This window comes from Diadema antillarum, unplaced genomic scaffold (assembly GCF_040938485.1).
Source record: "Diadema antillarum isolate AM-2024a unplaced genomic scaffold, OU_Dant_1.0 seq00000160_RagTag, whole genome shotgun sequence".
NCBI classification, from domain to species: Eukaryota; Metazoa; Echinodermata; class Echinoidea; order Diadematoida; family Diadematidae; genus Diadema; species Diadema antillarum.
Genome location: NW_027271231.1, coordinates 1488320 through 1501307, shown reverse-complemented (window position 1 = coordinate 1501307; position 12988 = coordinate 1488320). Strand labels below are relative to the sequence as shown.

Genomic DNA, 12988 nt, shown 5'->3' with positions numbered 1-12988 from the left:
GCCCTACATGTATATCAACTACTGTGAGGGAGATCTGGTGCAGAAGTAATCAGTCTACGGTTGTGTGCACGAGTTTACAAGTGCAATTAAAGTGGTCGGTGAGTCTGTTTTTTATCGACTTTGTTTCCTGAATTTATATTCCGTTTAAATTACTTTGCCTTTCACATCCTAGAATCCACTAACATGTTCGAAAGTATGTGGGACTGTTGTCATGTTGGCAGGCAGGCAGGCCGCCGGGCATTTTGTATGTTCACAGGAGTCTCGAGCCGTAGGCCTAACAGTTAGAGGTTCTATTTGTAGGTGGTCTTTTAATTCTACATAGAAGTTATGTTAAATATCTGGAACTGTTAAACTTGATGAAATAAATGTACCATCACTAGCAATGATGTGCTCGCGTAGTGCGATGACCTAAGCTTGTATGTAAATTAATAGAAACCTCTACCTCTATCATCTGTTATGGTTATGTGCGACCATTTCAATATCTTGAGTCAACATCTTGTTTGCATAGGAAAAAACCATTGTAAATTTTAGTATAGCCAAAGTCTTCTTCAAACAGAATAGAAATGAATAATTGTTCAGTTCCAAATCAGCTTTGGAATTACTGACTAAATAAGCAAACATGACTGAGATAAGCTCAGTTCGGGAAACCCAGTCACAAGGGGGGCCCCTCCTTATAAGTAACCCGTCCCCCTTATAAGTAACCCCGTCCCCCTTATAAGTAACCCCCGGGGCACCCCTTATAAGGAGTCTCCATGCTTGTTTGCAATGCAACGCGAAAATGAAAGGACTGCGGCAATTCGCTTGATTATGTCCATAAAGCTTCACAAGTTTCCTACTTACTCACGAAATTTGAGCAAAATCGGTTTGAGGCATCATATCTAAAATCATGGATTTAAATGCGATGTCAAACGACCCATGCGAATGCTGAAATGCGAGCGATTACTGGCGCGAGTGTCGCCAGGCGCGGCGGCGCGGCAATGCTTGAGTGCAGACGTGGCGACTGAGTACGTACTCAAGCATTGCCGCGCCGCCGCGCCTGGCGACACTCGCGCCAGTAATCGCTCGCATTTCAGCATTCGCATGGGTCGTTTGACATCACATTTAAATCCATGATTTTAGATATGATGCCTCAAACCGATTTTGCTCAAATTTCGTGAGTAAGTAGGAAACTTGTGAAGCTTTATGGACATAATCAAGCGAATTGCCGCAGTCCTTTCATTTTCGCGTTGCATTGCAAAAAAGCGTGGAGACTCCTTATAAGGGGTGCCCCGGGGGTTACTTATAAGGGGGACGGGGTTACTTATAAGGGGGACGGGTTACTTATAAGGAGGGGCCCCCCTTGTGAGTGGGTTTCCCGAACTGAGCTGCAGCTGACTGAGCAAGCTCGCAAGACAAGTGGCATTTTTATGGTGGGCAACCTGTTAGTGTAAGCTGTGAATGCAGCACACATTCATTGAGATGTAATTAATGGTATGGTAAGGGTACCACGTATCAGCAGGGTACCCTTGACATTGGCACCCTGCATATCACGGCTGTTTGTGTACAATAGAGCAAAAAGGTATGTGTGGGATTAAGTGCCATTAGGCATTATTAGCTATGAAAATAATAAAAACGAAGAGACGAGAAACAGACTAACAAACCAACCTAAACACAGTTCAATTACACATCTACTCAGTAATGATGCATGACTGTGAAATTCATGTGTATTTAATACGTGTACCTATGGAGGGAGGGGGCGCAGTTGCGATCTTAAATTTAATTTGTAGAGGGAGACAAAGTGAAGGAACTCACACCTTAACCTTCACCCCTCTGAATAATATCTTTCTTTCTCATGATTATTGTCATTGTGATTATCATCACCATCACCATCATCAAAACTACTACTACTAATTTACTACCGGTAAGTACATTTACTCCTACTATTATTACTACTTCTACTACTACACTGCTACTACTACTACTACTACTACTACTACTACTTCTTTAATATTTACTGTTGTCATCACGATCATTATTATTATTACTTCACTATGAATGGCAGAACTGTGAGGCATACCATGAGATGACATTGGCTTTAATGCTTGGACCAGCCTCCCACTGCTGCACAGCCCTATAGCCAACGTCAATGGATGAGGACGACAAGGAGAACCAAGCCGATGAGCTGCTGGCGCTTGCCAGCATCTTCGAAGATGAGGATACGTTCGCGGCTCTCGAGGACCAGTCCGGAGGTAGCTTTTATGCTGCTGTCGAGCTCCCCGATGACTGCTGTGTCAAGCTGAGTGGGACCATGGTACAGCAAGCGAGAGCACTTGGTGGGTTGACTACTTAACAAATCGCCATTGATAGTGATTGTGCATTGATTCTATTTTGTCAATTTCAAACCCATTTGAATGGGAGAGGCAGATGATTAATATATCTGAATATATTTCTTTCTTTTTTTTTTACCTGTTGAGGACGGGTTGATTTTGCTATAACGTGCATTTCCCTTAGATATTTGCCTGAGCATACTCAGAACCCTCAAAGGTTTAAACTGGAAATTAGAGGAAAAGAACATTAATCAGGGTGTATATGTTTACATACTTGTTGTGCTTATATAATTGCTGGAGCATTATGATGCAGCAGTCTTCTCTGGTACTTGTGCCTTCTCATGAAGAGTACATTTTGCATGACCGTAAAATTATTAGTGACTCACACATCTATAGGACATTCAGGTGCGGATATAGTATTTGGAATAATCTTCCAGATAACATCAAGTCTTGCTCAACTATTTGTTGTATAACAGCTTCACTAAAGTGATATTCGATACAATCATGTGCTTCCCCACTCATTACGTTATGATAACATAATTTTTGGCAAATGATTGTTATTTTTATTCAATCACTATTTTTTTCCTTCAATGGCATTTTGCACCCACACCTGCAACTGCACTTCACCCACCTGATCACATAACTTCCTCCATGAGAGTTTTTTTTTTTCTTTTTTTTTTAATGAGGCCCCATCCATTTCAAGCTCAATCACTCATGAATGCGGTCTCCTGCATTCAATAAGCCAGTTCGGGGTTCCAGTTTGAGCATGAGCAGAAAAAGGTCATTTGTACCGAGAGACAGGTTGGTTTTTAATTTCACCGAGATAACCGTCTGTAATGCTGTGATTATTCATGGAATCCTTATAAATGGTGTCTGCCAGTATATCCACCTGACAGCAAGCCTAGTATTTGGCAATGTTAACAGAAAAAGTTTGTTAATGTATTCAAAACAGCACAATGAAATAGATGCTTCCCAAAGTGTTGATTGACGAAACATTCCGGTCACTTCATCTACACAGGTTCATTCTTTGTGAGAATACGAGTTCCATAAATTGCTATGTTGGGCAAGCTGCTGCATTATGTTGCTTTGAAATGAGTGAAGTGCCTAACCAACTGAGAAAAATGAAAGGTCATTTGTACCCATGTGCACATGAGCTATCTCCGAACTGGCTTATTATCTCTGTTATTTGCTGAAGAATATTGTGTATTTTATTTTATGTTTCTGTGTATGTATACTGCTCCATGTAATTACTTGTGTGTGTCTATTTGTGTACTGTTATAGTTTTATTTCACTGCACTTGTTATTCTTGTCTTTGAAATTTGTATTCAATTTGTATTCGATTGAATGTGGAAATTATAAATAAGATCAAAATCAAATTAAAAATAAAAAAGCAGCACATTGAACTGCTCGGTTTTACCGATGACCCCCATCTAGGTGCCACTCTGAGGGAGAATGGGGAGAACTCCTGGCTCCTACCCGTCGTCTCGCTGCCCCCTATAGAGCTCAACTTCCAGTACCCTCGGGACTACCCGTCCAAGAGTGCCCCCGACTTCACTCTCTCCTCGAAGTGGCTTTCTGTGAACCAGGTGAGATCTAGCTACTGCCGTGTAAATGCTGGTGTTGCTGCCCATGCTGTGCTGTCCTGCCTAGAAAAGAGTGTTTTGACTTACCCTTCTGATTTTTTGTCAACTGCTGTCACTTAACAGAAATATGGACAGCTCTATCATGAAGTCAGTACTGCACATTTTCACGCCCCAGTGAGCAATGATTCTCTAGGGCACAGGTGATGTGCCAAATAATTGATTGTATGGGAAAATTACCTTCAGGATGCAAAGAGATGTTAGTATACACTATCACCACTTTGCAAAAGTGGAGAGACCTATACTGTAAATTAAAAGCAGTAAATGTTTGCGTGCATTTTAATTTGCAAGAGCCAAGATTCACAAAATTAAAATGCATGCTTTTAAGTTCTTGTCTACACTTCATGCATTGGATGCTAGTGGCAATTTGTGAAAATTTCATGCTGCAAACATTTCTTACCCTACAGTTACAGTATATAGAATTATGGCCAACGCGATTAATTTTACATTTGAAGTTATGACTGATTACACTATTCAGTGAGAACAAGTGAAGCATGTGATTCTATACATTGCACTCCTGTTATGACGAACATGGTTATAACGAAATTTCAGTGACAGCGAAATACAAATTTTGGTTGCAACATTATCCACTCTAAGTATTTTCATTGGTTATTTGTTTGGTTATAACGAAATTTTGATATAGCGAAAGAAAACTGTGTTGTGTTGGCCATGTGTTGGCAAATATGTGCATCAAAGCTTATGCTCAGTGGTAGTGGTCAACTCCAGTCAAGATACTCCAATTGTGTGTGCACTTTGATGGAGATAAGTGATAAAGCTGTACACATTTCATTACAGGGATATTCAAATACATTGTATATCTGAGCCAGGCCCACCTTCCCACCCTTGTGGTGTTCCCATGCTCCTGGGTTTGTAAATTTGCCTTTGCTGAAACCTCTACCATTCTATGCCACTGATTCTTTATGCCCTCTATTCATTGCAGTCAACCTACACTGCATGTAGATGTTGCACTTGTAGTCTATTGATCAAAATTGATCTGAACTTCTTGTAGAATTGCACTTAAAGGTCCACTCTGAAAAGGAGTTAACAGTATGGAAGAAGAGGGGGGGGGGGGGTTGACTGAATGTTCCTTGTCATAGAGTGATTGGCAATCAAATCCCTTGTATGTGTGTGTTTCATTTTCAGCTGACAAGACTTTGTGAGAAGCTGGATGAAATATGGGAGAGCAACGCTAATGAGGTGGTCATCTACCAGTGGACGGAGTTCCTCAAGACAGAGACCCTCTCCCACCTGGGCATCACCTCCCCCATTGACCTGGACGTCTCTGACCTGCCCCGCACCCTGAGGCAGCGTTCCATGATGGAAGGGCAGGGATACCAGGCAGGACCAAGGGCGGGACCGGGCGGAGATGGTGGGGAGGCACTGGAGGGAGCTACGGGTGGGGTCGGGCTGATGCAACAGGTGAGTTAACAATCTCTTCCACTTCCTTTTTTTTTTTTCTCCTGCCTTTCTTTACAGAGAAAAATCAAATTGTCTGCCCTTATCAGTGAGAGGCAACCTGCTTTTCTCCAATTAATGCTTTATCAATGGAGATTGTAACAAATGCCATATCTTCTCATGACACTTTCTTCATAGGCATCATTTTTCTGTCATTGCTGGCAGCAGCTGCATTGTCTTCAACAATTTGCTGTATTCTATGTGATTTTTCACAGCTGTGAGCTATAATCACTAAATTCACACCACAGGTACAGCACCAAAAAAATGCTAGTCAAGTTGGAATATTGATGAATTCTGACAAGGTCAAAGGTTGAAATGCATAAAGTATACTCTAGATAAAAATAACTTTCCACAGCTTTAAGCAGTGACCACAAAATTTACACCACTGATGTGTCACCTAAATATGCTTATCAAGCTGGAAAATTGATGAAGGTGGACAAGGTCAAAGGTCAAAGGTCCATGATCTTACATTGAAAAAGTCCATAATCATTTGAAAATGCTAAGTCCTACATTCTAGGAAAATTGATGAAGGTGGACAAGGTCAAGGGTCAAAGGCCCATGATCTTGCATTGAAAAAGTCCATAATCATTTGAAAATGCTAAGTCCTACATTCTAGCTTGTAAACAATGTGATTGGTGTTCTTCTAAAATTCCCACGAAATTGAAGCCCACTGGTGGAGTGATGAGGTTGGGCGTCCGAGCGATGCAGGATACCGCTGCCCTCACCCATCTCACCCCAACAATTGTGGCCCATGACAAGCTAATGCGGGACCGCATCTTCGATACCTCCTTCAACACGTGCGGGGTATGCTACGAGGACAAGTTTGGTCGCGACTGCCTCCAGTTCTCAGGCTGCGGCCATGTCTACTGCAAGGCCTGCATGGCTGAGCACTTTCGGGTCAAGATCTTGGATGGGGACGTGAAGGGCCTGCTGTGTCCCGAAAACGACTGCACGTCCCAGGCACTGGCCCCACAGGTGAGAAGCATCCCTTGTCACAAAATTCCCAATGCAGTGAACCACTTCACTCCTTCTAGAGTGTGTATGAAGCTCGTGAAATGTTGTTGAAAACAACCAGATATAAAAAAGCAAAGAATTGCACATAAATTACAATTACATTCTACAGCAAGGTAAAAAGATATATGTTGTGGAGCATTTTAGTATCGCAGTTTGAAAAAAAAGATAGTAAGAACAGCTATTATTTCAGGTATTTTAGTGTACTTGTAAGCAAAGTTGCCACTTTATAATGTAAATAACACGAAGTGTTCTAACCCTTTATAGGCAAGGTTACAAAATCCTCAAATACTTTGTACATGATATTCCATATTCCCGTAGGTATTATGTTAAATTTAAAGTTGAAGTTTTGGATATATTCAGAGTGTTTCTGGTCTTGACTTTAGTGATAACAGAATTTCATCAATCATTACTGTAATATCTCTTGACCACAGGTCAAGGAACTTGTCGATCGCGAAGTCTTTGAGAAGTACGATGCACGCCTGCTGGACCTGTCCCTGAGCGAGATGGGCGACATCGTCTTCTGTCCGAGGAAGGCGTGTCAGTGTCCGGTGATCCGTGACGAGAAGACCAACATGGGTTTGTGCCCCCAGTGCCGCTTTGCCTTCTGCATCCTGTGTAAGAACACCTTCCATGGGTTGGCCCCTTGCAAAATCAGTCACGGTGAGTCACAGGCATGAAACAAGTTCGACTGACTACAAGCAGCTGTATTTTGCTTCACTTCGTGCATTAACTTGTGGCCAGTTATGGTACAGGGAAACCTCTATACAGGGCTCAACATTACGGGTGACATGGTGGCGTAGGGTCACTGAAATTGATGATTGGGCACTAAATATTAAAAAAAGGTTATCTTGTGGGTGGCCAGATTGGGCAGCTAAAACTCAAAATGAATTCTTTATATTTCCTATTATTTAGGGCCACCAAACTTTCAAATTTAAAGATTTTAGATGCTGGAAGGGGCCACCAGAGAAAAAAGTTACTATCAAGCCCTGCTCTATATAACAAGCTGCTTGCACCCACTGAAATTTCCACATTATGTCAAGTACCTCATTATATCAGGGAAAAACAAAAACAAAAACAAAATCAGAAGGATATAAAACAAGTGGGACCTGCAATATGACTTTGTTATATCAGGTATCTTGCAATATCTGGTTTTACTATCCAGAGAGCATATTTATGTTGTTTTCAATCCAGAAATCAGTCTCTCACACTTGTGGGAGATGTACATGTGTTTCTAGCGAGCATGTGGAAGTTAGGTGCCCAAGAGAAACCAGCTCTCTTGCACAAAGCTAAGCCTTGTCCTGTACCATAAATTGAGAAGCTTTCATACAAGCAATTTTTTTTTTTTCACTATGCCGATATCAGTGACAGCATGTAGTGACAATTCTGCTGATAAGGATATTTGTGTGAATAGATGAATTCATGACTCAAAAATATATTTGTGCATTATTTTTGTAATATTTAAGTGGCATGCGAAATTTGTGAAAATTCGACAAGGTGATATTTTCACAATTCTATGTTCAGAAAGTGACATTTGTGTGGAAACTTCAAACTGCATGGAAGGGTACTGTGAAACGAGGAAGTTTCGCGTGCATTTGAATTTCGCGAATTTTGCGAGCACCAAAATTCGCGAAATTAAAATGCACATGAAAGTTTTTGTCTACACTACATGCATTGAACGCCAGTGGCAATTCGCGAAAAATTTCATGCCACGAAAATGGCTGTCGGCTCCAATGCGTGAAAATTTCATGCCGCGAATATATCATGTTTTACAGTATATTCATGGGAATGTCTGTCATTTTTCATTTTCCACTGAGGATATCATTTGATCTGAAAGTTTGAAGAACAAGAATGTATGACAGTAAAAAAACATCAGTATATGGAAAAGTGTCACCAATGTAACAGTTGTATTTCACTACCTTTCCAAATTTGGAAGCACTGATCTAAGCCTAAACTCCTGTAGCAGCTGCACGTTCATGCAGTGTTAACGACAATTTGCAGTGAGCAATATGCTGTGGAGTTCAACATGGATACAGAGACTTCATATTACAATTGAAGACGACTTGAGCCACATCTTTGGCCTTCTCTTTCACTGGTCCTTGTAATGCAGGTTTTGATTAAAAGTTGGCATGCAAAAAATGTTTTTGAAGCGTCCGATACTATCCTCACCCTCAATTTGGATGTTGGTTTGTTGGTTTGTTTTTATCAGAGGAGTACCGGAAGTTAAAGGACGAGTATGAGAATGCATCGTCAGAAGAGAAGTCCATCCTTGAGCAGAAGTTCGGCAAGCGGACACTACGGCAGGTCATCGACGACTGCAACAGTGAGGAATGGATCCGCAAGCACAGCAAGTACTGCCCCCAGTGCTCCTGCGCCATCCAGGTATGTTGGTCTTTATCCTCCCTTCACACACTATTCATACATGTGTATTCATATATGTGTTTGTGTGTGTGAGTTTTCTGTGTGTTTGTGTACTGTTAATATCTCCCAAGTGAGAATAATGCCAGAAAATGCAAACTGACTATTGATACACCTTTGCTGTACGTGTTATGCTGAATGAGGTAGGTAGGAAATAAAGTTCAGTCCTTCCTTATGAGGGCATATGAAGATGTGTGTGTCCGACGGCGTAGCCAGGATTTCATCTTAGGGGGGGCGGTTAGTCTGCGAGAGAGCGAAGTGACCGAGCCCGAGCGAGCGGAGCGAGCGAGGGGGGGAGGGTGTGGGAGGGGGGTGTCCCCCCTCCCACGGTAAGAACTGTTTGCATTTTGATGTTGTAAATGGTGCAATTTGATGCATGCTTTTGCGCGTTTTATCGACGTGAAACAGTCCCACTTGTTTGAGGTAGCAGTTTATTTTGATGTAGATTATTATTGAACAATTTGCCTATAAAATGGTATAATTTAAATACACTTCTTGTATTAATTCTTTTCACTGAATATCATGAACGCGACTGAACCCGAGCAAGCGGAGCGAGCGAGGGGGGAGGGGAGGGTGTGGGAGGGGGTGTCCCCCCCTCCCACGGTGAGAACTTTTTGCATTTTGATGTTGCAAATGATGCAATTTGATGCATGTTTTTGCGCGTTTTATCGACGTGAAACAGTAACATTAGTGTAAGGTAGCAGTATATTTTGATGTAGATTATTATTGAACAATTTGCCTATAAAATGGTATCATTAAAATAATCTTCTTGTATTAATTCTTTTCACTGAATATCATGAACGCGACTGAACCCGAGCGAGCGGAGCGAGCGAAGGAGGAGGGGGAGGGTGTGGGAGGGGGTGTACCCCCTCCCACGGTGAGAACTTTTTGCATTTTGATGTTGCAAATGGTGCAACTTGATTAATGTTTTTGCGTGTTTTAACGAGTTGAAACAGTCCCACTTGTTTAAGGTTGCAGTATATTTTGATGTAGATTATCATTGAACAATTTGCCTATAATATGGTATGATTTAAATACACTTCTTGTATTAATTCTTTTCACTGAATATCATGAACGCGACTGAACCCGAGCAAGCGGAGCGAGCGAAGGGAGAGGGGAGGGTGTGGGAGGGGGTGTCCCCCCTCCCACGGTGAGAACTTTTTGCATTTTGATGTTGCAAATGATGCAATTTGATGCATGTTTTTGCGAGTTTTATCGACGTGAAACAGTAACATTAGTGTAAGGTAGCAGTATATTTTGATGTAGATTATTATTGAACAATTTGCATATAAAATGGTATCAATTTGAATAATCTTCTTGTATTAATTCTTTTCACTGAATATCATGAACGCGACTGAACCCGAGCGAGCGGAGCGAGCGAAGGGGGAGGGGGAGGGTGTGGGAGGGGGTGTACCCCCTCCCACGGTGAGAACTTTTTGCATTTTGATGTTGCAATGGTGCAATTTGATGCATGTTTTTGCGCGTTTTATCGACGTGAAACAGTAACATTAGTGTAAGGCAGCAGTATATTTTGATGTAGATTATCATTGAACAATTTGCCTATAATATGGTATGATTTAAATACACTTCTTGTATTAATTCTTTTCACTGAATATCATGAACGCGACTGAACCCGAGCAAGCGGAGCGAGCGAAGGGAGAGGGGAGGGTGTGGGAGGGGGTGTCCCCCCTCCCACGGTGAGAACTTTTTGCATTTTGATGTTGCAAATGATGCAGTTTGATGCATGTTTTTGCGCGTTTTATCGACGTGAAACAGTAACATTAGTGTAAGGTAGCAGTATATTTTGATGTAGATTATTATTGAACAATTTGCATATGAAATGGTATCATTTTTTAATAATCTTCTTGTATGAATTCTTTTCACTGAATATCATGAAAGCGACTGAACCCGAGCGAGCGGAGCGAGCGAAGGGGGAGGGGGAGGGTGTGGGAGGTTGGTGTCCCCCCTCCCACGGTGAGAACTTTTTGCATATTGATGTTGCAAAATGGTGCAATTTGATGCATGTTTTTGCGTGTTTTAACGAGTTGAAGCAGTCCCACTTGTTTGAGGTTGCAGTATATTTTAGTGTAGATTATTATTGAACAATTTGCCTATATTTAAATACACTTCTTGTATTAATTCTTACACTGAATATCATGAACGCTGTCTGTTCAGCAATCAAACAGAAAAAGCATGCACACGAGGTTGTATGAGATAGGGGCATATCCCCTCCCACACGAAGGGGATTTTGCGTTTTCAGACCTGAAATTCAGCGATCTGGTGCAAATTTTTGGTGCAATACTTTTTCATCGAAGTGTTAAAATCACGGAATTTAGCTCTTATTCCGAATGTGCACCATCTGTGTGTCAGTGTATAAAGTCTAGTGAGGTAGAGCTTAGGGGAAGGGGAATTCCGCCTCCCGCTCGCGGAGCTTTTGCGTTTTTAGAATTGAAATAAAGCGATCTGGGTATAGCCACAGTCTACTTATATGCATGGCGGAAGGGGGGGGGGTGGAGGGGCGGGTGAGCAGGGAGAAGGCGTGGGCGAGTGTTATCTCCACCTTTCCCTTCCGATGGAGCTTTTGCCTTTTTAAGGTTGAAATTGAGATATCTCGTATACGCATATTTGATGGAATCAACATTTGGGAAATCAAAAAAAAAAAAAAAAACTGATGGGGGGAGGGGACTGAGGGAGGAAAGGGTCGATTAAAAGGGGAAATTCCCCTTATACATGAGGGAACCTTGAGTTTTTGGAAGGTATGTGATAAGTCTTGTGCACTCAGAATTATTCATAATTTTTTTGTAAATCTAAAAAGTGTACTAAGCTAGGGAAAGAGGCACAGAGGGGGAGGGTTTGGGAGGGGGATACCCCCTCCCAAGCACGAGAGATTTTGCATATTTTGAATTGAAATTCAACGATCTGGTGCACACTTTGAGTGAAATATTCAAAAAAAATATCTTATTTGATGAAAGGTTGCAAAGGAGACCCGCTTCATGTGCATGCATACAGTATACACGCATTTTTTTTTTCCGCCTCCCAAATCCCCGGTCCAAATCTTAGGGGGGGGCGACCGCCCCCATCGCCCCCCCCTGGCTACGCCAGTGTGTGTGTCTGTGACTATGGACAAACACTGATGTTTGATGAACCCGATTGCTTATTAGGCATTGAACAGTAGGGTGAAATAATGAACATGTTTGGTCTCAGTGGATCGGCTTTCTGAAAGCTTTACTTTGTCCATGATGTTGATGCACTGCAGTATTTTCAATGTGTATACAAGTGGTGTGTGATACAGCTGTATCTTGAAAGCTGCTTGTCATTAGGGTCTGTCATGAGTTGGTGGAAAACAAGCCAAATTGCAACTGATCGACAGATTACTCTTCATTGACGTAAATAAACACAAATTATTTAGTGATTTAGTAGTAGCCGTGATGAAAATAGACGGCAAAACATACAAAACTGACCCATTAAAATGAAACCTACATGTTGATTGGTTCTTGTTTGAGTGTGTACGTACATAAAAGTGAGCAGGGGTAGGAAGCATAGTTGCCTTTTTCATGTGTACAATTTCATCTTCTCATTTCGGCAGAAATACGACGGCTGCAACAAAATGACGTGCACAAAATGTCACTGCTACTTCTGCTGGCTCTGCTATGCGGTACTGCCCCGCTCTGACCCGTACAGCCACTTCCGCGGCGGCGGGCAATGCGGCAACCGCCTCTTCGAAGGCATCGCTGATACCGAGGACGAGCAGGAAGACCTGGATCCCAACGAGCTCGTCGACGTGGTCGGCATCGACAACTGGTGGAATTTCATCTGACAGGGAAGTAGCCCGTTTCATCATCATCATTGTGCAAATGGACATGGATAACTAATGCACTCTGAATGCGTCGTCTTCAGGAACTGTGCTGGTTTCCTCATTACGTGCTCGGGGTGAAATACTGCATTTACACATGCAGCAAACCCCTTTTATGATGTTTTTTTATTCCAATGTGTGTGAGGAGCATGGATGGATGGATGGATATGTCAGAATGGCACGGTAAAATCTCGATCTTGTGTAGCCTCTGGCTTTGTGTGACATGAAGAGTAGGCACATCAAGAACTTGTGTGATGATCACGTCAGGCAGAAGGAAACAAGGTTGATGTTATTATCACTGTGCA

At 42.0% G+C, this 12988-nt stretch overlaps 1 protein-coding gene across 1 annotated transcript; it reads left to right on the top strand.

Annotated features, from left to right (window-relative positions):
- Window positions 1-2041: 2041 nt before the first annotated feature.
- Window positions 2042-12647, top strand: LOC139727906 (E3 ubiquitin-protein ligase RNF14-like). Its single transcript, XM_071638877.1, has 7 exons — window positions 2042-2312; window positions 3741-3892; window positions 5090-5365; window positions 6068-6376; window positions 6847-7075; window positions 8622-8794; window positions 12417-12647. The coding sequence occupies exons 1-7, from the start codon at window positions 2126-2128 to the stop codon at window positions 12645-12647; spliced, it is 1557 nt and encodes a 518-aa protein (XP_071494978.1). The 5' UTR covers window positions 2042-2125.
- Window positions 12648-12988: the final 341 nt, after the last annotated feature.

What these genes read in the sequence shown, in the direction of transcription:
- LOC139727906 (XM_071638877.1), top strand. Translation starts at nt 2,126, where the DNA reads ATGGATGAGGACGACAAGGAGAACCAAGCCGATGAGCTGCTGGCGCTT. An exon ending in AGTGGCTTTCTGTGAACCAG is followed by an intron (nt 3,893 to 5,089) that starts GTGAGATCTAGC and finishes TTTCATTTTCAG; the next exon opens with CTGACAAGACTTTGTGAGAA. An exon ending in GGGTCGGGCTGATGCAACAG is followed by an intron (nt 5,366 to 6,067) that starts GTGAGTTAACAA and finishes ACGAAATTGAAG; the next exon opens with CCCACTGGTGGAGTGATGAG.